Raw genomic sequence first — 26,030 nt, forward strand, 5'->3', positions numbered from 1 at the left:
TTCATCGACGCCCCTGCTTATTTCAACAAGACGATGCCAAACCACATTCTGCACGTGTTACAACAGTGTGGCTTCATAGTAAAAAAGTGCGGGTAGACTAGAGACTGGTCTGCCTGCACTCCAGACCTGTCTCCCATTGAAAATGTGTGGCGCATTATGAAGCGTAAAATACGACAACGGAGACCCCGGACTGTTGAACAGCTGTAGCTGTACATCAAGCAAGAATGGGAAAGAATTCCACCTACAAAGCTTCAACAATTAGTGTCCTCAGTTCCCCAACATTTATTGAATGTTGTTAAAAGGTGATGTAATACAGTGGTAAACATGACCCTGTCCAAGCTTTTTTGGAATGTGTTTCAGCCGTAAAATTCTAAGTTAATGATTATTTGCTAAAAACAATAGTTTATCAGTTTGAACATGAAATATCTTGTCTTTGTAGTATATTCAATTAAATATAGGTCGAACATGATTTGCAAATCATTGTAATCTGTTTTTATTTGTTTAGCCCAACGTCCCAACTTCATTGGAATTGGGGTTGTACAATTTTTTGCAAAAAAATATCATTGTCTGATTTGTACATACATTTGTCAATAAATTACATATGATAATATAACAAAATGATTTTATTCTCATTTGTCTAAAAAAGACTATTCTCATAATATTGCAGCTTTATTCCCAAAAAAAACTTTGTAATACTGCTTTTTTCTATAGTTTCCCTGTACTTGTGCTTTCTAATATATATATATATATATATATTTTTTTTTTTTTTTTTTTATTTATTTTTTTTTTTCTTGTAATATAATTTTTCTAAGAATGATTTTATTCTTGTAATTGCCCTGTGTTAATAAAATGACTATTCTAAAATATGTAATAAAATCAGAGTATTTTTTAGATATATCAACAATGGTTATACAATAAAATATGACCTTATTGTCAAAGTATTTTTTACAATAAAATGATTACCATATGACTACTTTTTTAACCAACTATTCTCTTGTTAAACTTTTAAAAAAGTGTAACTTATCACTTTTTTTTTTTTTTTTTTTTTTACTTTTTTCCTAATAAAACATGACAATTCTTGTAATGTTACTACTTTGTCAATTATTTATGACCAACCTATTTGTCAGTAAAATTATTCATGTAATGTTACATGTTTTTGACATTAAAGTGTGACTTTATTCTAATACAATTTATTTCTGAAAAATGTGACTATTCTTATTAGTTTTTTTTTTGTATTAACACCTTACAGTTCAACTTGATTTGTGAATAATAAGTAAACATTCTGAATAAATTATGAGATGTGAGTCTTCTAAAATGGCGTGTCTTAAGTGATGATAAATAAGCAACTGTTGATTTGCATATACTGCAGCTCTTCTCTTTGTGTTGGCCGAGATGTGTTGTATTTTTTATTTTTATTTTTTGGGCCACCTGGCTAATGTATTTGTATCAACAACAAGCTGTGCTGTACTGGGGCTGTTTGTCACCTAGCTGCTGACTCATGAATAATATTTTGACCAATGATGCTGCAGCTGTGACGTATTACTTTATTACTTCAGTCACTGCAATAGCTGTAATCGTGCTGTAATATGACACCCTACTCGTTATAAAAGATGAGTTATTCCTATGAGTTATTAATAAGAGCAATGTTGTTGTTATTGTCAGGGTGTGTAGTGAAGCGCTGGCCTACTTTATCAACCTCACATCTGAGAGTCACAGAGAGGCTTGGAACAATCTGCTGTTGCTGCTGCTCACCCGGACACTGAGGCTGCCTGATGACAAGGCAAGAACACAAGCAGACACACACTGACACAAATTTCTCACCCCACATACATACACACTCTGTCTGTCTCACACACACACACACAGTCGCACAGACACAAACATTCTGTCGCATACACAGAACCACTGTGACAGTCACGCATGCACTCATACACCGTCACATATTCACATACACAGTCACACCCACTGCCACAGCAGTCTAAAATGAAATGGTCTAATGTGCGCTTCCCCAGTTCAAGCTGCATGCCTCCTGCTACTTCTCCCACATGTGCGAGATGATGCAGTTTGACCTGATTCCCGAGCTACGCGCTGTCCTGAGACGCTTCTTCTTGCGCATCGGTGCAGTCTTCCACATCGCTGCACCGGGGGCGCTGGGGAGAGATGGCCCCTGAAAGGACCACCCACAATTCACTCAACCCAACCATCCAACCCTTCCCTTTGTCCTTCATTTGTCCCACAGAAGAAGCTCACTGTTACCAACAGTCTGCTGACTCATCATTCATCTCAAACTGGTCATGATACCATTACACCAGGGGGTGTAACTTGGTTTACCAAACTTGACTAAAACTGCTTGGTTAAAGGAACTTGAAGGACCTTCCACCTGCTCTCTCTTTTGGCCACCTGTGCCTGTTGGGAAATGACTGTTTGTGAGTTAGCCACCCTGCTATCACACCCTACTATCACACTGCAGTGTTCAGCATTGGCTTGTTTACAACAGTGTTGCATCCCAAGTGTTCTAACACATTCCTTTTGTGTGTTGACCCGCTGACCAACTTAACCATTGCTTGGTATCTCAGCCTCTGCGATTGCGTCGACTGGACCCGATAAGGCAGTCGCTCCTGTTCTTTTTGCACATCTGTCGCTGTCATGTTTTGTCCCAAAATGCAGTGTTTAAAGAAAAAATGTTTGTAATTATTTAAAGTGCATTTAAATATTTTTGGAGAGTCAATCCTTCCCCTGTAATGATGGATGTCTGACTTTCTTCCCTAAAAATAGGGAATCTATAAATATATATAAATATATACAGTAAATGCAAAAATGCAGACTGTCAAGTTTGCAGTGTAAGATTCAATGTATGATATACCATGGAAACGAAAATGCGATGATGGTTCTATAATGTTGTGATGTTTATCTTTGAGCATTGAAAGATATCAATAAACTGGAATTCTGATCAGTTTAACATGAACGCCAATCATTTCATGACAACTGAATACCTCAGGTGTCATGTACATTATATATTCACTTTTGGTTGGAAAATCACATCCAAAGCTTGTCAAATGTTTTTTTCACCAATCAATACTATTGGTCTGTACCCACGTCTTCTGTTATTTTTACGCATTTTTAACCAATTTAAAATGTTGTAAATAGCTTACAAACAAATCGAGTTAACCTACTTAACTCTGAGAAGTGTTGTAAAACTCTGCCTCCTCCCTTAATCTGCGGTAGCTGTTTTGGCATTATGTCACCAAGATTGAAAGTCTGGATGTTTTTAGACAATGAGAGAAAATAGGTTAGATACATCTGAGTAAACCGGTTTTGTTCAAATGGATCGCTGCAATGCTTCGGTGCAGAAAAACTGGGCCCCATGGGTGCAGCCCCGGCCGGCCACCAGGCACTCGCCTTCAAACCCACACGTGACTTTGTGTGGTGTTCATTTTGTGTCATATGGGAGAAAGCCAGAGTACACTGAGAAATCCAATGCAAACACAGGGAACTTGCAAACTCCACACAGGAAGGCAAGAGCAGGGCTCCGAACCCAGAACCTCAGAACTGGGAGGCAAACGTGCTAATCACAGTTTCACTGTGTTGTCTGCCATGGTGCATCCATCCATTTTCTAGACCACCAGGGCACAAATGTATTGAGACAGACGACCACATTCACACCATCACCAAGTGGATACTGAACCCATGCTGTATGCACTGAAGTCAGGCGATTGTACCACTGCAACCCTTTACAAAAGTTACAAAAAAATAAATATATACACACTAAAAAGTTGGGGATGTGGTGTTTGATCTAGGATTTAACCAATAGGATACAATTCCTGGTTCAATTCGAATTTGCATTAAAAACAAACCCATTGGGACCAAGGCGATGCCTAACAATTGATAAACGCTACACAGGTTGCTCTCAGGGGCAAATGGCCACTGACCTTAAGAGTGCCAGTACCATAAGCAGGTTGCAAAAAGAGACAAAGAGTGACAGAAAGGCAAATTAAGTGGAAGTCCTTTGAAGTTGAAAAAAATACACATTTTTTAATTTGGCGTTCAGCTTGTACAACAGCAAGTTGTACTGAAATATTGAACAGTTGAACGTGCATTACAAATCAAATTACGTTTACTTCCCAAAGGAATAGTGCATTTTAAGTTCATCCTGATATTTAAACTGAAAGGCCAATATCCCTAACTGTTTATGTATTTTAATTATCTTAACCTGATGTTTTTAAATGATATGCTATATATATATATTTTTTTTACTTTCAAGAAAATTGTGAAAGATAAATGAAAACGTTATGGCCATTGAGACCAATCGTCCTGTTTAAAAAGTAGTTCAAACACAAGTGTAATATTTAATGTTTCCGGAATGTCAAAAAGAGCATACTTGACAACGTTCAAACGTGTCAGTTGATGACGTCAAAGTCCCGCGTCAATGCAATCAAAGATGTTGAACGATGACGCCAATTCATACGCAGTAAAGCTTCGGCAGGCAGCCCACTCTGGTCCCATCGCAGCCAGTCGAAGTTTGCGGTCCACCTCGCTGCTTGGAAGCACACAAGACGGTGGACGTAAGTAAGTAAATTACTAAGTTACAAGTTATAGTTATAGTTACATGTTACTAAGTAAGTAACTTGGATATTTCCATAACATGCATGTTAGCTTCTGAACTGCACGGTCTCACTTTTTATTTTGTATATTTCTTCAGTTACTTAATTGGAGAGGGTGGGTGTGGGGGTTAATGGTCAAGGAATTCGTTTAGCGTAATCAAACGTTTTCAAACGCTGTGATAAGTACTTTTAAAATTGACCACTGTTGCGCTAATGTTGAATGTACCTAATGCAGTGGCCGATAGAGCTGATTTTCAAGCAGGGGTTCCCGGACCCTCGTGGGTCCACAAATCGTAGCTTGGGGTCCATAACATAGCTAGTAATCAATTATATCGTATGAATTTAAAAGCAAAGCAAATTTATTTGTATAGCACATTTTCATACACAAGGTAATTCAATGTGCTTTACATGATTAAAAGCATTTAAAAACAAAGGGGGGGGGGGGGGGGGGGAAACAGCTTATACACATTTAAAACAAAGAGAGAAAAAATAAGAGTACAATTAAAACGGCGTACAGTGCAAGAAATATCATTTAAAAGTGGAAATGCTCTAAAAAGCATGCGAAAAAAGGAGTTTTGAACCTGGACTTAAAAACATTCAGCCTTGGGACTATTGTCACTTCTTTTGACAACTTATTCCATTTGTGTGCAGCATACTAGCTAAACGCTGCTTCACCATGTTTGCTTGGGACTCTGCGCTCCACTATTTGACCTAAGTCTGTCGATCTCCGAGCCCTTCCGGGTTTATATTCCATTAGCATTTCTTTCATGTATTCAGGAACTAACCCATTTAGCATAACTTTAAAATCTATTCTAAAGCTGACTGGGACCCTGTGTAAAGACTTTATAATTGGAGCAATATGCTCTTGACTTTTTTGTTCTGGTCAGAGCTTGAGCTTCAGCATTTTGAATGAGCTGCAGCTGTTTAATGCTCTTTTTAGGGAGTCCAGTCAGACGACCATTACAATAGTCAAGTCTACTTGAGATAAAAGTATGGATGAGCTTCTCCTGGTCTGCTTGCCACGTGTAAGCCTTCACTCAGGATATGTTCTTCAAATGGTAGAAGGCAGTTTTAGTAATTGATTTCTTATGATGGGTTGAAAGTCAGGTCAGAATCTATCAGTACACCAAGGTTTCGGACTTGGTCTTTGTTTTTTAAAGAGAGTGACTCCAGGTATTTACAAACAAAAGGTGCATACCTACATATCGGGACCAGCACGCCAATTAAACAGACATACTAAACCAATGACTTCGCTGTACCTTACTTAGTTTTGGGCCAATTAGAAGCTCCAATATGATATGGCAGCTTTTATTGTCAACCTGCAATATGTGTGGAACATACAGAGGGTTGGACTTTCTTTCTCAAGGGCCCACAGTGTCAAAAGCAGTATAATAAAAACAAAACAATAATAGATTCCACTCATAATAGTCTTTGTTGTTTGAAGTGGTTATAGATGAAAGAGATTGAAGCCTCCCTTCACCAGTGGATATAGATGTTATGACTTCTCACGTTTGCTGCAAGTTCAGTTTTAAGTAAACGAGCAACTGTTGTGTCCATTGGCGAGTAACAAACATACAGAAACAATGGCTCTATTCTCCAGGCCCATCTAGCTGTAGATCCCTACATTAAGAAAGTTGTTTTTACATAAATCTAAATTTGCACATCGCCTTTCTTAATACTTTTAAGAGCAAAAGGCATATTATTACGTGAATAAAATCCTATTTTTTTCCAAAGAGGTGATTTTTTTTTTTAAATACTGAGAATGTTTGTCCAGAATAAAATGTGTAGCATATTACAAGAATAAAGTCACATTTCATGAGCTTAATAAAATAACTGCCTTAGTCATATTTGAACATTTTCGAAAACAACCAATTCAGCAAACAGTCCAGTTGCCTTGATTCAACTTTTACGGACTACCATGACATCGACTTGTGAATCTTCACAGACATTTTTTTTTTTTTTTTTTTTTTTTTTTTTTAAAGGATGAAAGTGCTTGGCCAATTATTATTATTTTTTTATTTTTTTTAATTCACTTGTTGAAATATGACTTTCCTGGTTATACTTTGACATAATATTACAACTTTATCTTTGAAAAATACAACAATCTTGGTCTCTTGGTCTTTTCATCTTGACAGAATACATCTTTGTTGTAAAGATTGTGGTTTTTTTTTCTTGAAAAGATAACTGGTTTTACTCACAACATTATAACAGTTTCCTCAAAAAATTGTGAATTTGTTATCGTGACATAATGACTCCTCTGGATATAGGCAACCTGTTTATGCCACAGACTTTTGGTTTCAAGGACTGATCGAGCTTGGGCTCTTCTGGTCTGTTTATCTCTCCAAAACATTCTTCACAAGATCACTCAAGGTGCACCGAAAATTTCACTAAATGACGTGAGTTATATCATTAACGCAAAATCATCCACTTCAATACTTGAGTTCAATTTGAATTGATCTTCTAAAGTGTAGATAATATGGCCATTAGAGGTGTCACAATTGATTAATCAAAAACTAATCATCAAATTAATCAACTATTCTGATTATCGAGTAATCGTTTCAGAGCCATTGTTTAACTTAAAATTGTCCAAATCCTCTAATTGCAGCCTCTCAACAGTAAATATTGTCTGATTTCTGTAGTCCTTCAAAAAAGCAGAGTGATTATCTTTTGTGTTGAATCAAAATATGACATTTGCAAACATCTGCTTTTACTTTGGAAAACAGTGATCAACATGGTTTCCTATTTTCTGACATGTAACGGCCCAAACCAGTAACTGAATCATCAATTTATGGAAAAATATAAGTCAGTTTAATCAATTGTGAAAATAATTATTTACAGCCGTAGTATGAATAACCTGTAATTATTATGTAGTTGAACGTGAATCAGCCTCAGAAGTATACAGTCTGGAAAGTATTCACAGCGCTTCACTTTATTTCCATTTTGTTATCTTACAGCCTCATTCCAAAATGGAATACATTTATTTTATTACACACACAACACCCCATAATGACAATGTGAAAATTTATTTTTTGAGATTTTTGCTAATTTATTAAAAATAAAAAATAAATCACAGAAACATGAGTATTGACAGCCTTTGCCACGAAGCTCAAAATTGAGCTCAGGTGCATCATGTTTCCACTGACCATCCTTGAGAAGTTCCTCCATCTTAATTGTCTCCCTGTGGTAAATTCAGTTGATTGGACATGACTTGGAAAGGCATGACGTCTGTAGACTTCCAACACAGGATTGTCTCGAGGCACAAATCTGGGGAAGTGTACAGAAATATTTCTGCTGCTTTGAAGGTTCCAATGGACACAGTGGCCTCCATCATCCGTAAATGGAAGAAGTTCTGGACCATCTGGATCGGGGGAGAAGCGCCTTAGTCAGGGAGGTGACCAAGATGGTCACTCTTGTCAGGTCCTCTTTGGAGAGAAAGAACCTTCCAGAAGAATAACTGTCTCTACAGCGCTCCACCAATCATGCCTATATGGTAGAGTGGCCAGATGGAAGCCACTCCATAGTAAGAAGCATATGGCAGCCTGCCTGGAGTTTGCCAAAAAGCATCTGCAGGATTCTCAGACATGAAAAAGAAAATTCTGGTCTGATGAGACAAGGATTGAGCTCTTTGGTGTGAATGGCAAGCATCATGTTTGGAGGAAACCAAGCACCACTCATCACCTGACCAGTACCATCCCTACAGTGAAGCATGGTGGTGGCAGCATCATGCTGTGGGGATGTTTTTCAGTGGTAGGACCTGGGAGACTAGTCAGGATTGAGGGAAAGATGAATGCAGCAATCTACAGAGAAATCTTGGATGAAAACCTGCTCCAAAGTGCACAGGACCTCAGACTGGTGCGAAGGTTTACTTTCCAACAGTACAGTGACCCTAAGCACATAGCCAAAACAACAAAGGTGTGGCTTCAGGACACCTCAGTGAATGTCCTTGAGGGGCCAAACCAGAGCCCAGACTTTAATCCGATCGAACATCTCTGCAGAGATGTGAAAATGGCTCCTCACCGACGCTCCCCATCCAACCTGATGGCGCTTGAGAGGTGCTGCAAAGAGGACTGGGTGAAACTGCCCAAAGATAGGTGTGCCAAGCTTGTGGCATCATATTAAAAATACTTGAGGCTCTAATTACGGCCAAATTAGAGTCCCTTTAATCTTTTTTCAGTAGAGTAGTGATGCTTAAAGTGTTGTACGCCGGTTCCCTCTCGTGGTATGCAAAACTGTCTCTGTAAAGTTCCGTTGTATTAAACCTTTCCGTTAAATATCCAAGTTACAAAAAAATCTGAACAATGTAGGGAGTGTGTTAACCGGAAATAATTGAGCTGCTGACATTTTTACCCCGCCCCTTCATAGATGGAGGTGGGTGCGAAGGCGAAAGTGGCCACACGGGGGCGTGCTGCGCCTGCGTGAAGTCGCGCGGTGGGCGGGACCTGCTACACTACTTGCTGTCTATGCTACGAGTAGCCTTCTCGCTAGCTATTGATCGTCGGCGTTTAGCTCGACGGGCTAGCAATGACTGGATTGTTCCTTTCGGGTGTTTACCGCGAGGCGACCAGAAATGGTTCTGTGGAAACCGCCGTACAAGTAAGCGCTTCCCGGTGTGTGTTTTTCTTTAAATTATTATTAAATAGACCAATGTTTGTTTTGCGGTTGTGGTTAAAAAAAACGACGAAAACACTGCTCAGCCGAGGCTGCGTTTCCTCTTGAGTGTAGCTAGCAGAGGACCGAGGTAGATAAAACTAAGTGTACGCCACCATTATTTTTTTTCCCCAAGAGTACGTTTCCACCCTCGAATCAAACGCGGTTCTGTCGGCTCTAAAGACAATGGATACAAACGAAGGCGCTTTTGCTCTTATTTCCGTTTAAATGTGACTGCACTCCGTGACAACTCTATTCACGGAGCCTTCGACAGTAACATTTACAACTGATGGAGCGATGTGGGCATTTTATTTTTCCACAATATCCTGATTACGAGTGGCTGGACTCCTATTTGGGTGGTGTCTTATAATAGGTTTTTATTTTAATACGCTGCGTTTTAGCCGGGTGATTATGACAGGAGAGCTCGTGGTGCCTTCATGATCCCACTAAACCCGTTTACCTATAATCGGAAATACCAGACGCTCTTTTTCCGTTTTTAAACAGCAATGCCTTTTTAATTTTTTTTATTTTTTTAGATCACATGAACATCACATCCCGTTGCAGATTATGATTCTAAAGTTTGTTTCTTTTGCTATTTAGGGAAACGTGAGGAGTTTGATGTCTGGGAAAAAAAGACGATTTGAGTTGCGTCTTGTGTTGGATTGAATGATCATTGGGAGATTGTCTACAGGCTCGTGAAGGCCTCCTATTACGTAACAGATGAGAAGTGGGCGTGTATCTGGTTGGAGATGATGCGATGGGAGGGTTTGTGCCACTAGTGTACATACGTGCACGCTCCCCAACACAAAGTGGACATTTCCATTAAGCGTTGTTCTCGCTCTTTGAGTTTTTAACATTGAGTTAGTTTGGCAGACGGGACGAGCAGGGAGGACGTCGTCGCCTTTTTAACAATCGTGCTGGTAAGACCCCCCCAGTTGCTCCCGCACGTGTTTAATATTGCGTCTTGACTGGAATAAAATGGATGCAAATGAACACGTTTGGCAGCGTCGCCTTGTTGGGAATGGGAGTCCGCTTCGTGACAAAGAGCACGCCAGCTGTTCACGCTGTACTAATTAGGTAGCCGAGACGACATTTCATATATCAGGAGTACAAAAATGTGTCGTCCAGGTGTCACATTTGCTGGGGAGAAGTTATCGCGCGTGCTGTTTGTTGTGTTGACGTGGGGTGCGTGGCTAGCCCGGCCACGTGGTGCACGGAGCTCGAGACCATGTGGCCACTGTAAACACGGCGTCCCTTAGCATGGCTGGGCGCCTTTTTAAAATGTGTGTATATATATATATATATGTATTTTTTTTGTTTTTACTTGAAAGACAACAACGTTAATAGTTGCTTTACTATCTAAAGAATAAATAAACCGCGGTCAAGTGTGTGTGTCTGTTTTTTTTTTTTTCTTTCTTTTTTTTTTATAAATATAAAGCTCCAGCTTGTGTGCATTCTTCACCCACGGACCACTTCATTAGGGCCTCCTGCGCAACGCAATGCATATATATAACATACATTTTCCATTATTTTAACTGTTTATCTTTGTTGTAGTGTGTACAAATCCAAAGGTAATGTAACAGGTTTGAATAAAAAAAAAGTCACCCCCCACCCCCCAAAAACCATATTAGTGACTGTTTAAAATGTTTCCCTTTTGTGATTTGCTTTTATTCTCGTTATGAACAAGCTTTTATAGGTACAACAATTAAAAGATTAATCAAATTTTTTTTAATAGATTAATCGTTTAGATGCCCCGTTTAACTTAAAATCCTCAATGTCAGCCGCTCTACAGGAAATATTCTCAGATTTCTGTCCTCCATGAAAGCATGCTGATTATCTGATTTGATTCTGACATAGTCAGTAACTGAATCATAATTTGTTAATCCATTTTCTGCATTGTCAATTTGAAATAATGTGCTGCGTTTGAGAAAAGGGATTTTTTTTTTATCCGTTTTGATTACTTGAACAAAAATAATTGACAGAATAATCGATTATAAAAATAATCAAATATCAAAGTCAAATAATTAGTTCCAGCCCGCCAAGATTTGAAAGTTATTTACATCTAGATCTGTGAGACAACTCAGGACAGAGCACCTTTTGTTTGAACCCACCCACTTTTCAAGTGAGCAAAAGTGTTGGAACATGTGACTGGTGTTTCTAGTTGCTCAGGTGATGCCTTTTAGATTGATGGCTTAAACATTAGTTTGTTTTTGGCTTTGGGTTACACCTGTGAAAACTGCATTTGCTGTTAAGCAAACACAAAGACCAGAGTTGTCTACTGTAGAAAACCAAACCCTTTTGAAGCTGAGAGAAGAGGGAAAATTGATCAGAGCTATTGCACAAACATTGGGCATAGCCAATACAACAATCTGGAATGTCCTGAGAAAAGAAACTTCTGGTGTACTGTGCAACAGATGTTAAACAGGTCGGCGAAGGGTATCAACAGCAGTTGATGACAGAAACATTGGGAGAGCTGTGAAGAAACACCCAAAGACGACAGTCAGTGACATCACTTCCAACCTCCACAGCGCAGGGGTGAAGCTATCACAATTCACTGTTCGAAGAAGACTTCAAGAGAAGTAACATACAGGCCGTACCACAAGTTGAAAACAACTGCTAAACAAAATTAATCGGAAGGCCTGATTGGATTTTGCAAAGAAGTACAGAGATGAGCCACAAAAGTTTTGGAACAATGTTTTCTGGTTTTCTGGAATGGTCTCTGGTCTTTATTGATGTATCTCATGATAGTAAGTCAATCACCGGACCTTAACCCAATAGAGCATGCATTTTACCTCCTAAAGAGGAGACTGAAGGGAAAACCCCCCAGAAAAAAAACAAGAACTGAAAGGCTGAAGTAAAGGCCTGGAAAAGCATTTCAAATGAAGAATGCAACACTCTGTTGAAGTCAGTGGGTTTTAGGCTTGATGCAGTTATTGTAAGTAAGGGTTATGCCACCAAATATTTAATGTCTGTCTAATGACGTAGACTGTATGTTCAGTGACAGCTTTGGTATTACACTAATGTATTGCTGTTAAATTAGTGAACATTTATCTGTTAAGAGTTGTTTAAAGGAACACTTTCCAAGTTATGAATGTCCTTGTCATTTGCTTTTTCTTGCTCAAAGGAAAAATTGATTTAAATCTGTTATTTGGGCGGAACAATTGGATTTTATTTTCAAGGCATATCGCCCCCAGCCCTACTTTCCAGTCTTGTTATTCTTCATTATTCGCATGTGGATTAAATGCCATGATTGGGGTTGTTAGGCCTAATTGTTGCATGGTAGCCAGCAGAATGTCTTCGGGGGGTTTGCTCATGTTCCTCCCTTCTTTGTGCCTGCAGCAACTGCGACAGTGACAGTTAAAAATGAGGGAGGATCTCCCCCTCTTTTGTTGTGCAAGCCCACCTTACCTTTATTAACTAAGTGCCATTTTGGGTTTGAGACAGCGCCAGCAGACAGATGAGACATTCACAAACGCTGACACATTGTGATAATGATGTTGTGATTCGAACTTCATAAGCCACCAGTGACCGACAACATTGGAGGCTTGAGCTGTGTTTCTGGACAATGTGCTTGTCGATTTCATTTGGGCGGGTTATCTGCAGGTGACACAAAGCAAAAAAGAGAGGTCACAGGTCACGTGAGTGGTTGACAGCGCTTCAAGACTCACTCACCTAAACCTCACCTTCACCACTCTCTTTGTCTTCCTGTTCCTCCTCTTTGTCTCTCTCTCACACGCACACACAAGCGTCTCATTAATTGAACTACCATCTGCTCCATATGTACCATCCCAATTAGAGGGATTGACCTTTCACCCCACCTGTCTAAATCTAATGAGAGGTGGGACTACAGCTACAAACATGCGCACGTGCACACAGACAATGTAAGCTGTCCAGAGTTTGAACTTTTTTTTTCTTGTCTCCACAGGGTCTGAACTGGATTGTCAGCCTTGTGTAGTTTTTAGTTTGTGCCCCCTAAGAGTCCCCTGGGTTTCGGCTGACCATGGTGGTCTGAAGAAAAGGAGGCGCTTTGTGTGTGCGTGTGTTCACTCGAAGGGAAGAGAAGAACCAAATTTGCAAGCTTGATTCCAAAATGTCTCAAAACCAAGAACTGGTTGTGTTTTACATTCGCCATAAACTCTCACAGAAAGACTACCCACTCAACCACATAGGACTCAGACAGGAATTTAACAGGACTGATGGGGGGGAGGAAGCCTCAGGCGAGGAACAGCGAGTACCGACGCACCCCAACGGGACTACGAACGGCACAAGTCCGCCGGCATCGCCGCTACGGGAGTCGGCGAGCCTGGACGCAGTGAAGAAGGCCCTGCAGGACTCGGCCAATGAGTTTGAGATGCGCTACTCCCACGCCTTCAGTGACCTGGACCAACAGCTGCACATCACGCCTGCCACTGCCTACCAAAGCTTCGAGAACGTCGTGGATGAGGTGTTCCGGGACGACGTCAACTGGGGTCGCATCGTGGGACTCTTTGCTTTCGGTGGAGCGCTGTGCGTCGAGTGCATGGAAAAGGAGATGAGCCCTCTGGTCGGCAGGATCATCGAGTGGATGACTGTGTACCTGGACAACCACCTTCAGCCCTGGATAGAGAGCCAAGGAGGTTGGGTGAGTCTTGAACATGCAATCTGAAACGCTTGCACTTTAGTCACCAAGTGGTCTGATTCAGTTGTTACCGTATAAAATCGTATAGCCTGACCTGTGTGACATCATAGCAGCGCGACAGAGTAACGTGCCAAAGAATTTTACAATGATGACCCACGTACATTAACATTTGTGTTGCTGGCCCGAAACCCATCCGGGTTTTCGCAATGGGAATGCAAAACCAAGAGTAATTTAACTGTACTATTTTGTGTATGTTAATAACACTGCTTTTGTCAGCACAGTAGCTCAATTCCGCTGTAATCTGCTCGGTTTAGGCCCATTGGTGTTTACCTGTCAAAATTGTCTCATGAAAGCCATGCCGGGCTGAACATATCTGTCGGAACGAGATTCCAAGAGTCCTGGAATGGACAATAATGTATATGGTATTGTTTAGGGATGCGCGATAACTATCGGACCAATAACTATTGGCGTGATATAGGGGAAAAAATGGTGGCACACTCATCGGTCCGATAGCAAAAAAAAAAAAAAAAATAAATTAACTGGACCGGTAAGACTCGTATCATTCCATAATCATCCAGCTGTGCACTGGTCGCCACTCGCCAGCCTTCTACTTTGGCTCCTAACAGTCATGGATTTTATGACCAAAATTCTTTGCCTACGACAGCATAAATAGTCTCGCTGCAGTAAATTAGCTCATGATCACCAACACTTGCTGAAATTACTACCATCCAGTGACATTGTAACTACAACGCTCGTGGCAAGATCCAGCGGCCTACGAAACAGCAGACTCTCTTAGCATCTCAAGCCGACAAAGGAGCAGCGGGGGCAGGTTTGTTGCATGCGCAGGCACTGTTGTCGTGGTGGGTTAACAGCTAAGGTAAAAACAGCTAACCCCTCCAAACACTGCTCCTATTCATCTTCCTTTACAACTTTACCTCACTGGACAATAAATTAGATCTACAATTGGAATTAACATCAAAACACACAACAGCCCTCCTTCGTTTGTCAGGGAATTGTGCGAGTGCGTATCCACTAACAGTATGTGTGTCTAACTGAAGACTTTCAGCTTTAATTTGAGGGTATTTCCATCCAAATCAGGTAAACAGCGTAGGAATATAAGTTTGTGTATATGCCTTCCACTTTTTAGGGGCTAGCATGCTAGCATTGCGTATCCTCGGGTGAAGCAAAATTTCTGTGGTAATCAATACACCTCAGTCAGTCACGTACATAGCTATTTCCATCAAGTTTGCTATGTAGCATTAGCTCGTATGTAGCCTCACTGCGTATGCAGCAGTGAATGACAGGCTGTACTGACGCTCACATTTGATAATTTTCACATAATCGCTGATGTGGTACTTCTTGGAGAAACTGAAGAACTCTCGGGGGGGGGGGGGGCTGAGCCGCTTCTGTCGGCAGGCCAGAGTCGGGGCAAGAAGGAGCCACCGACAACGCACAGGTGGCGGGCTTGGTGATAGGACACCTCTTTGAAGTGGGCAAGCCGAGGAACCAGAGCTCTTGAATTGGAGAGATAAAGACGTGGAAGTACCATCGTAACCCTAGACCTTCTACAAAGTCTGTACCTCTTCTCTCCAACGCAAGATCTCTGGTGACGCACCCCGCTGCAATTTGATTGGCTGCTGCATCGGTGGAGGGCATGACGCAGATGACGCTGCACCGCCATCTTGGCTGGCTTGCTACTTTTCTCTGGAGTGTACACACTGCTTCACCTCATTTGGAAATGAGGAAGAAAAGTTAGGTCTTTTATGAACCGAACGGAACACGACTTTTAAGTTACCTCTGGAAAATGTTTTATTTTTATTTTTTATTTTTTATTTTTTTTTGTATTCAGTGGTGTCAGTGTTAGGATTCTGTCAATATTGAAGGAATGCTGATAAGGCCCTATCGGTTGCAATGTGATTATGACATGGCATGAGAGTGGGGGGTGACATTAGAGAGACCGGCAGACTTAGGATGGGACAAATGCTGTGGGTGCAGAGATTGTGTGCAATGGTCAAATTGCTGATTTTGTGGTCAGAAGCTGGCTCTCCCGTTGGTTAATTGATCAATAACGAGACACTCGCTGATGTCAATGGATGAACGAGGTTAATGGGGTACATCAAGCTTTGTAGCCGCTGTCCACCCGGCCCATCTGGGGGACTGACTTGTCTCACCACAAGGTGGGGATGATTCCAGGCTATCACAGATAGTCCTTTGTTTCACTGCTGCCACTCGATTGGTTCTTGGCAGTGTTTTGTTTCTTCCACTATCTGTCCATATTCTCCTCCCTTGCCATGGCCTCTCCTCTAGTGGGCTCTTGTTCATAGCAGCTGCCTGCACATGAAAGCTATGTTTTTCTTGCAAGGGGTTGGCTACAACCAGGCCGTCCCAGTACAGTCCGACCCGTGTGTGTGCGAATGTGCACTGCAGGACAGTTAAGGTCAGCTCTTCCTTTGTGCCAGCCATTTGATGGTGTGAAGGAGAACGGGAACCAAGAGGAGGGGCTGTTGTTTATGTCCACTCTGGTGTGGTGTGTATAGCGGCAGGTCAAAGGTTGATGCTATGGAAACTGCCATCCCAGCGGCTGCACAGGGCACCTAGAAGGAAATCCCACTGGGTAGGCCACGGCTTTTGTTTGTTCGCATTGGCAAGACGCTCACTTTAAAAGGGGATTGAGGGTAGAACTATGGAAGCAGGTGTCTGGGTTTGTCTTGCTCCATGCTGATTCATTTTTATGGCAGAAAGTCAATTATAGAATAGGAGAACCTCTAGCGTTGAACTTGGTACATTTCTGGATGCTGGTTGACCTGATTTGTTGAATTTTTAGTGCTTTGAATGTGAATTTGCTTACTTAACGTAACTGTTAGGACTGCACAATTATGGCCAAAATAATCAGACTAAATGTGTCATCATAAATTGCAACTTAATGGAAGCGAATAGTTAATTCCTAGAAGGCAATATCATTAGGCTGTAACCACTAACTTTTCATTTGAAAATCCCTGTCATCAATATAGTGAATTGTCAAGGACAGTACGTCTGGGTTGTTCTGGTTGACCATTGGTCAGTCGTGCACGGTCAAAAACTACAAAGAACTCAACAGTTGTGATTTCCCTCTCTGTTTACTCCAGGGTTTTTTTTTCATTGCGGTCAGGCCAGCTGAAAAGTTGAAGTCAGAATTTAAAATAGTGTCTTACTGTGACACACCGCCTCTCCGCCAACATGCTGAGAGGTCCAATTTAATAAATAAATAAATAATAAATAAGCTTCATATATTACTAAATTGGGCATCGATGCCATTTAAGGCTTTTATTTTGAAATTGGCACCGGAGCGCAGTTCCTGACCTTAATGAAGCCTTAACCATGTGTTTGCCCTCTGGTTGCTGGCACTGCTGTAAATTAAGCACTTTTCCATGCACAAAAAATCGCCGACGATCAGGCTTATTTAATCATGGCAGGCAAAATTGGGATCACGATTAAAATCCTGTGAACTAAATTTGCACCAAGTATTTAAGAGAAATCTAGGCCTGTAATATGAATACAAACTTTAAATAAACTATAGATATGCACCAATATATAATGGTACCCTGGGATTGGCTGGTGACCACCTCAGGGTGTACCCCACCTCTCCCCCACAGTCAGCTGAGATAGGCACCAGCATGCCCTCGACTCTAGTGAAGATAAGCAGTACGGAAAATGGATGAATTTAATGGTACCTTCTTTTAATTATATGAACAAAAGGGAACTAAAACTCCCATTCAAGTGTCTGAAGCAAACATTGAGTAACACCGCAGCCTATCTAGCCTGTTGAGCGCATTTCGATTTAAAAACGGACCAAATGTGGACTATGACATATTTTGTCACGCCTATTAAGTGTGGCCATAATGTCTGTGACAAACTCTCATATAGAAACACACCCTATCACACTTACCCTACTAGCGTGCGAGTCAAGTCGAACAAATGGCGCCATCAGCCCGTTTGCATGCAAGCGTAACCTGGACTAGTAGAGGGAATGAATGGTATCTAAAATAGTTGAATGGAGCAGCGTCTATGCTTTCACTTCTCCTGGTGATGGACAACACGGCCTGGAGTGCATGATGCCCCCCTCCCCCAAAAGAAAAAAAGCAATCTTGTCTAGTTGTTGTTGCACCGCCCAGTAAGCATGCAGGGGTGACTGATGTTGGTTATTCATGAGCGCACTCCAGCCACCAGGACAGTCCCAGTCAGAACAGATGGAAGATTCAGTCAGTTTTACCACCAGAGTATTCTCACATCATTCCATTGGTCATATTGTAACTCTTCTTCTCAACAACCAGCATGTCTCACTTCCTCTTTTTTGCGGTGTTGTCTGCTCAGTCAAAACCCCCTAGATTCCCTGAAAGGCACCAGTTGCAAACCCCTGCGAGACACCGTTTCTGGTATTTAAAAATAGTTTTTGTTTTTTTTTTGTTGGTAGCTATTGCAGCCTGCCTTCCAAAATTTTCCCCTGGCACCTTGCAGGGTTATGCCGCCAGCCGATGTTGGATCATTGCCATGAGGCAGGTGTGCCCTCCTTAATGCTCGCTGATGAAATATTTGTATATTTTTCACTGGCTAGTTCTCTTCTCTCTTTCACTCAGTTGCTCACTCACTCTTAAATGAAGAATTTGGGTAAAAAATAATTATAACATGATGGTGAGATAAAGTGGGAAACGAGTCAGTTGACAGATAATGGGTGACACATCAGTCATCTCAAAGTCTTGACAATAACTTTTAGACAGCTCAAATCTGTGCTTTGTGTCAACAAGATTTAAGCAGGGGAGGATTTTTTTTACATTTTTATTTTTATATTGGAAATGTTTCTTTGCAGGAAGCCCGGATCCCCCAAAATGGCACTTAATTATTTAGCCCACTGTTCAAAAGTCTTAAAATTGCAACAGACTATAAACTGCATTGCTGAAATCTTTGTCTAGATGTAATTGTTTTGCATTTTAACAAAACAGAAATCAATAATGAGCATAACAATAATTTATTTGCAAAATACATTGTGCACCCAGCTGGACAACAATAATGGGAAAAAAAAAGTTTGTTTACTTTGGTCAAAGTGGCCTATTACAAGATGACATTGTCAAAATGACCTGCTAAAACTGTGGGCAAAAATGCTGCCATATGCCTCCAACTGCTTGGCCTTCCAGGGCATGCCCAGCTTGTCAGTGTATATTCACCCATCCATCCATTCTCCGTACCGCTTATCCTCAGTGGGGTCGCGGGCATGCTCGCGCCTATCTCAGCTGACTCTGGACGAGAGGCGGGGTACACCCTGAACTGGTTGCCAGCCAATCGCAGGGCACATGTAGACAAAAAAACATTCGCACTCACATTCACACGTACGGATAATTTAGTCTTCAATTAACCTACCATGCATGTTTTTGGAATGTGGGAGGAAACGAGAGTATCCAGAGAAAACCCACTAAAAATGTCACGGATGCGAGCAGTACGTCTCTGCTTGTTTGCCGTAGCAGTGGAGTAAATGCACATTTTGCTGGAGAAACCTTTTCTTAAGCATCAGCCGTCATGACTGCCTGCTAAACCGTCATGTATTGCAAAGATATCTGGTTAGAGGATGTCATCAGAGTAGTACGAGGGTGGAACTAGAACCTCTCTGATGGGGTACTAAACCATTATTTTATGTATCTCCTCTAAAGGCGATAAACTAAAAAGGCTTTGATAGACTCTAGTACAACCATTAAGACTTGCTGAGATGGTGGCCTACATAACGTCATAATGCAGTGTATTTTAGGATGAAGCAAGTAAATTAAAAAACTTAATTCAAATTCTTTGAAATGTAGACTTTAACAGAAGCTTACCTGGCAATCATTCACCTATGCTCCCATCTCAGGGTAAACTAATAATTTTGAAGACAAAGGTTCTGAAAACTTATGATCCAGCCTAAGTGCTCACATTGAAATAGCAGAGGTGACCGTTTCTGCACTGCAGAGCGCACACCTCAGTGTCATTAATACTGCCAGCCGCCACTAAACGATCCCGCTGGAGCTCATTTTTGAAGCAGCACTGGCCGGGATGCTGAGATAGCGGCATATTAGCAGCTCCTTGATGGAAGATAAATATGCTTGGCCAGAGCTGCAACCGGGCGAAGTGTTGGAATAAAAGGCCATATATTGCCAGATAATAGACAGACAGGGGAGGAAGCGGCAGTGCCATCGACCTTAATAACACAGTTACCAGCCAATGAGGCGATTGCAGTGATTACTCATTGGAGACTGAGCTGCCTCAGGGTCAGCGTACAGGCTTATTACCAATTAGAAAAGAATAATATCTTCACTTTCTATGGAGGGGAAACAATGTCTTTCACCCCCTCTAGCAGACAAGTCTATCTGGTCTGGAGATGCTTGACTGGAACTGGGTGGCTTATTGACTGGAAATGGGTGGCTATAATGCGTGGTGGAGAAACCTGTCAAAAAAAAAGTCAATTAAAAAAAAGTGGTGAAGAGGCCATTAGCCCTATTGTTATACTCTACTAACTAGGAAAAAAAGGTATTTGGGTTGGAGTTAAATTGCCTTTTCTCATCATCTATCATTGAAAAATCACAATTAATTAGCATTTTAAAGGAAGAACAATGCATAGATTATTTTTGATGGTATTTTTGTCCCACAAAACAAAGGAAATGCATCTTGATCCTCTGCACCTCATTGTCTAGAAATGTTATGTATGTTCAGTAGTTACAATTGTAATGTTGGTGCCACATTATTGGTAGTTAAAAAAAAGAAGCCAGCTTTCAAACATGTTCGAATTTAGCTCGCCAGGGTACGTTTTAGAACACTAAACCTTTGTCTGGTTTGTGGTTCCCGGATGGCTTTTTATAATGCAGCAGCTGCCGAATAGGACATTCATTATTCTTCAGTTGCTGCAATTTTCGTAGATTCAGAAAAACACAAAATTCCAGGAAAGTGTAGTCACGTAGCAGGGCTACTTGAGTGGTGTTCCTGTTAGGGCTGCACATTATGGCCAAAATGAAAATCATGATTATTTTGATCAATTATTCATCACGATTATTCTTTAAGGAAAACATCAATTTTTATTGTACTAGTTCTCATCACACAATGTAGTTTTCAATACAAACTGAAACCAAGAATAAATGATGGCTAATAAAATAAAATTGTATCCAAGAATTTCAAAATTACCAAGGTAAATATGCTATTACAGAGGGCAATCACGAAGAGCAACTCAACAGAAGCAGATGCAGTTTATACATGAACTCAACTAAACCATAACATTAGGCTTCAAGCACCAACTTTTCATTCTAAAATCCCCGTCAATATAGTTAATTATCAAGGACGGGTACGGCTCAAATTGTTTGGCTTGACTGTAGGTCAGTAATGGTCGCAAACTGCAAGGAACTTGACAGTTGATTTCAGTCTCTATTTACTCCCGGCGTTTTTCACTGCGGTCAGGCCGGCCTCCAGACGAAGTTAATTCAGCTGCCCGAGCGATTGTTCATACTATGCATTACGGTAACACGCCACTAGCCCTCGCAGCACATTTGCTGCACCCGTTTTTCATACGGTGCCACTTAATAGAATAGGAGAAATTGCACAAGGGGATTATTTTTCAGATGGTTGAACACATTAGCTGTTACCTAGCATGCAGACAACTCTTCTGCACTCTTTTCATAGGACTTCATTTAAAGTCACTTCCCCTGAGTTGCAACTTGCGCAGAAAACGGATGTTGATTTTGTAGGCACTAGCTTCTCACCATCATCTCCAATGTTTGGTATACTTTTTTCTCACTCACTGGACTTGTCACCCAGTCCACAGAATGACAAACTACTGAGGCTCCCACTGTACGGTGGCACTGCACTGGCTTATTTAGGCAGCTTAATGAAGCCTTAACCATGCGTTCGCTCCTGGTGGTTGGCTGATAACCGGTAGAGAGAGTGCTTCAAATGCAACAGAGCCCGTGTTTTAAATCACCCATGATCAGGCTAATTTAATCCTGGCAGCCAAAAGTGTGATTACGATTAACAGATAAATTGTGCAGCCCTAGTTCCTATTCGTTTATGAAGGCAAGATGGCTGCTAACGTAATACTCCACAGTAAGTAATGTGAACTAGTTATTGTTTTTTGTTTTAACATTTATGTTCTAAGACCAGTTGTCTGTAGACTTGTCACTATTGTATTCGCAGGTATGACATCCATTTTTAATTATGTATTATCAACACCATTAGGTATGAAGGGTAAGTCAGGTGAGTTTTGGCTAGGTACTTCATTGATCCCAGAGGAAATACAAAATTGAGGCCACAGTAAACTAATAACAATGGAGGACAGCATGCCTTAATGCATGCTGTATTCCCATTTTGGTAGTGACTATTTTATCTCCACCAATCAATGCACTGCAGTGTGTTTTGCCCTTGTGGGGACCCTAGTGGAGATGAAACTGTATAGATATAGAATCAGAATCATCTTTATTTGCCAAGTATGTCCAAAACACACAAGGAATTTGTCTCCGGTAGTTGGAGCCGCTCTAGTACAGCAGACAGTCAATTTACAGAACACTTTGGAGACAGAGACATTGACAAAAAACAATTGTGCAAAAAGATGCAGAGTCCTCTAGCACTTAGAGCAGTTCGAATGACTAATATTGCAATAGACCGGTGCAATGACCATTGTGCAAGGGGCGCTGAGACTTCAAGGAGTGTATGCGGTTTAAAGTGACGAGTAGTGCGATAATCTGGGACAATGTTGGTTGTGCAAATGTTACAGATACTCCTCAAAGTGTGTAATGGAGCAGATGCTACTCTGGCTTGAGTGGCCAGTATATGCAAATAGTGCAGCATGGCGAGACAACTACAGTGAGTGCACGAGTAATACATAATTGGCCCCACAGAAATGTGACAACGAACTCAAGTCAAAAAAATTGCCAGCTTGTTGTAATGGAATTATAGGTTAGGTGTTTAAGAAGTTGATCACAAGAGGGAAGAAGCTGTTGGAATGTCTACTAGTTCTAGTTTGCATTGATCGGTAGCGCCTACCTGAGGGAAGGAGCTGGAAGAGCTGGTGACCGGGGTGCGGAGGGTCCGAGAGGATTTTGCACGCCCTTGTCTTAGTTCTGGCAGCGTGCAAGTCCTCAATGGTGGGTAGGGGGGTACCGACAATCCTTTCAGCAGTTTTGATTGTCCGTTGCAGTCGGAGTTTGTCCTTTTTTGTAGCAGCACCAAACCAAACTGTGATGGAAGAACACAGGACTGATTCGACTACCGCTGTGTAGAACTGTCTCAGGAACTCCGGTGGCAGGCCGTGCTTTCTCAGAAGCCGCAGGAAGTACATGCTCTGCTGGGCCTTTTTGAGGACGGAGTTGATGTTAGTCGCCCACTTCAGGTCCTGAGAGATTGTAATTCCCAGGAACTTGAAGGTCTCGACGGTTGACACAAGGTGGCTGGACAACGTGAGGGGCAGCTGTGGCGAAGGATGCCTCCTGAAGTCCACGATCATCTCTACAGTCTTGAGCGTGTTCAGCTCCAGGTTGTGTCGGCCGCACCAGAGCTCCAGCCGCTCCACTTCCTGTCGATATGCAGACTCGTCACCGTCCTTGATGAGACCGATGACAGTGGTGTCATCTGCAAACTTCAGGAGTTTGACAGTCGGGTTCGCTGAGGAGCAGTTGTTCGTGTAGAGAGAGAAGAGCAGCGGAGAGAGGACACAACCTTGGGGCGCCCCAGTGCTGATGCTGCGTGTGGATGAGGTGGCCTCCCCCAGCCTGACCTGCTGTGTCCTGCCCGTCAGAAAGCTGTAAATCCACTGGCAGATGGCAGGTGAGACGCTAAGCTGGAGAAGCTTGGATGAAAGGAGTTCAGGGATGATGGTGTTGAACGCTGCGCTGATGTCCACGAACAGGATCCTCGCGTAGGTCCCTGCACTATCGAGGTGTTCTAGGATGAAGTGCAGTCCCATGTTGACTGCATCATCCGCAGACCTGTTCGCTTGGTAGGCAAACTGCAGGGGGTCCAGCAGGGGACCTGTGACACTCTTGAGGTGGTCCAGCAGGAGACTTTCAAAGGACTTCATGACCACAGATGTAAAAGCGACTGGCCTGTAGTCATTCAGACCCGAGATTGTAGGTTTCTTAGGGACTGGAATGATGGTGGAGCGTTTGAAACAGGATGGAACTTCGCACAGTTCCAGAGACCTATTGAAGATCTGAGTGAAGATTGGAGCGAGCTGGTCCGCGCAGACTTTGAGGCAGGATGGGGACACATGGTCCGGGCCTGCCGCTTTGTTAATCTTTTGTTGTTTGGAGATGCGTCTCACATCTGTTCATGAATGGTTAACGCAGAAGTCAGGTGTGTGATTGTGGTCGGAGTGCGGCTGGGTGGGTGTGTGGTGTGAAAGTGTCCTTTTCAAATCTGCAGTAGAAGGTATTCAAGTCGTTGGCTAGTGTGCTATTGTTCTCAGCTTGGGAGGATCGTCGCTTGTAATTAGTCAGCGATTGGAATGCATGCCAGACTGATTTAGAGTCGTTTGCGCTAAACTGTTTTTCCAACTTTGCTGCATAGTTTCTTTTTGCAATGTTAATTTCTTTAGTCAGCTGGTTTTTCGCTCGATTATACAGGGCCCTGTCCCCGCTCTGATATGCGTCCTCCTTAGCTTGGCGAAGCTGCTTAAGTTTAGCAGTGAACCACGGCTTGTTGTTGTTGAATGTGCGAAAAGATTTTGTTGGTACACAAACCTCTTCACAGAAACTGATATAGGATGTGACAGTGTCCGTATATTCATCCAGGCTGCCAGCTGAATTTTCAAAGACACTCCAGTCTGTGCAGTCTAAACAGCTTTGAAGTTCCATCTTGGCTTCATTTGTCCACTTTTCACTGTAGGCTTCGCGCATTTAAGTTCTTGCCTGTACGTCGGTATTAAGTGAATTAAGCAGTGATCAGACGAGCCCAGGACTGCACGAGGAATAGCACGGGATGCGTTTTTTACCGTAGTGTAGCAGTGGTCTAAAATATTATTTTCCCTGGTAGGACAGTCGATGTGCTGCTTGTATTTAGGGAGTTCGTGGTTGAGTTTAGCTTTGTTAAAGTCCCCGAGAATAATGAGGGGTGAGTCCGGGTGTTTTTTTCCAATTTCGTTGACTTGTTCGGCGAGCGTTAGCAGTGCGGCGTTCGTGTTAGCTTGAGGCGGGATGTAGGCTGCAGTCAGGATGAATGATGCGAACTCACGTAGCGAGTAGAATGGTTTACAGTTTAAAAATAGCGACTCCAAATGCGGGCTGCAGTGTGTGCTGAGCACCGTGACGTCCGTACACCATTTTTCATTGATATAGAGGCATATCCCGCCGCCCTTTGTTTTCCCCGATTATTCCATGTCGCGGTCCGCTCGATGAATGTGGAAACCGGGAAGCATAGCGGCGCCATCGGGTACAGCGTCGCGAAGCCAGGTCTCCGTGAAGCACATGGCCGCGGAACGTCCGAAGTCTTTACTGGTCTTTAACAGAAGATGAAGCTCGTCCATTTTGTTGGGTAGGGAGCGTACATTCGCGAGGTGGATCGACCGGAATGCCAATCTGTGTCCTCTCTTGCTGAGTTTCACCTGAATGCCGGCCCGTTTCCCTCTGTGGCGCCGCTTCCATCTCCATGTGCCGAAAACCGCGGACGCCGCTCCGGTGAGTAACTCGGGGAAAAAAACTGAGCGGATTTGCGAAAGTTGGTGACAGAAAGTCCGGAGTAGCCTCCTTGATGGTTAGCAGGTCTCCCCTTGTGTAAGTGAGTTGTGTAAGGTCTCAAAAGACGGACGAAAAACACAAAAACAATACTAGAGAGCGCGTTACCGAGGCGACCACACTGGTAGTTGGGTGGCTGGCTGGTGCAATGACAACAAAGTGGCACAGTTCGTATGCCCCATTTTGGCAAATGGAGCTGTAAATATTGCCCCCCTAAAAAGGTTCTGGTATTATCTTTGAACCCCAGCGTTTCAACCCCCCTCCTCTATAATTAACATAGAGGTGGTTAGATCCATAGTCGTCTGTCAGACTGCCTGCCATAGAAGAGAGGGAAATCTCACCCTTGGGACTAATCCAGCCCACCTCCTCCTCCGCTCCCCATCCATTATTTCTCTTGCATCGCCTCGCCGTGCTTTTTATCGATTTTTGTCCCTTATTTTTCAGTCTGCGCTTCCC

General features: G+C 42.3%; 2 protein-coding genes across 8 annotated transcripts in view; both read left to right on the plus strand.

The window, feature by feature from the left end:
- The window catches only part of arfgef2 (ADP-ribosylation factor guanine nucleotide-exchange factor 2 (brefeldin A-inhibited)), a 75,339-nt gene extending 72,380 nt beyond the window's left edge, over positions 1-2,959 (plus strand). For both annotated transcript variants that reach the window (XM_061789151.1, XM_061789154.1), the window contains exons 38-39: positions 1,663-1,780; positions 2,013-2,959. In XM_061789151.1, the coding sequence (XP_061645135.1) occupies positions 1,663-1,780; positions 2,013-2,171 (277 nt within the window). In that variant the 3' untranslated portion in view covers positions 2,172-2,959. The remainder of the gene's footprint in view (positions 1-1,662; positions 1,781-2,012) is intronic.
- A 1,459-nt stretch (positions 2,960-4,418) lies between these two features.
- Positions 4,419-26,030, plus strand: part of bcl2l1 (BCL2 like 1) — a 53,945-nt gene continuing 32,333 nt past the window's right edge. For 2 of the 6 annotated variants that reach the window (XM_061789221.1, XM_061789255.1), the window contains exons 1-2: positions 9,039-9,194; positions 13,174-13,869. In XM_061789221.1, the coding sequence (XP_061645205.1) occupies positions 13,339-13,869 (531 nt within the window). In that variant the 5' untranslated portion in view covers positions 9,039-9,194; positions 13,174-13,338. Of the gene's footprint in view, positions 4,567-9,038; positions 9,209-10,005; positions 10,169-13,173; positions 13,870-26,030 lie in introns of those variants that run through there. The other 4 variants (XM_061789247.1, XM_061789265.1, XM_061789231.1 and 1 more) reach the window with 4 other exon arrangements.

Source organism: Phyllopteryx taeniolatus, chromosome 1 (assembly GCF_024500385.1).
Source record: "Phyllopteryx taeniolatus isolate TA_2022b chromosome 1, UOR_Ptae_1.2, whole genome shotgun sequence".
Classification (NCBI taxonomy): domain Eukaryota; kingdom Metazoa; phylum Chordata; class Actinopteri; order Syngnathiformes; family Syngnathidae; genus Phyllopteryx; species Phyllopteryx taeniolatus.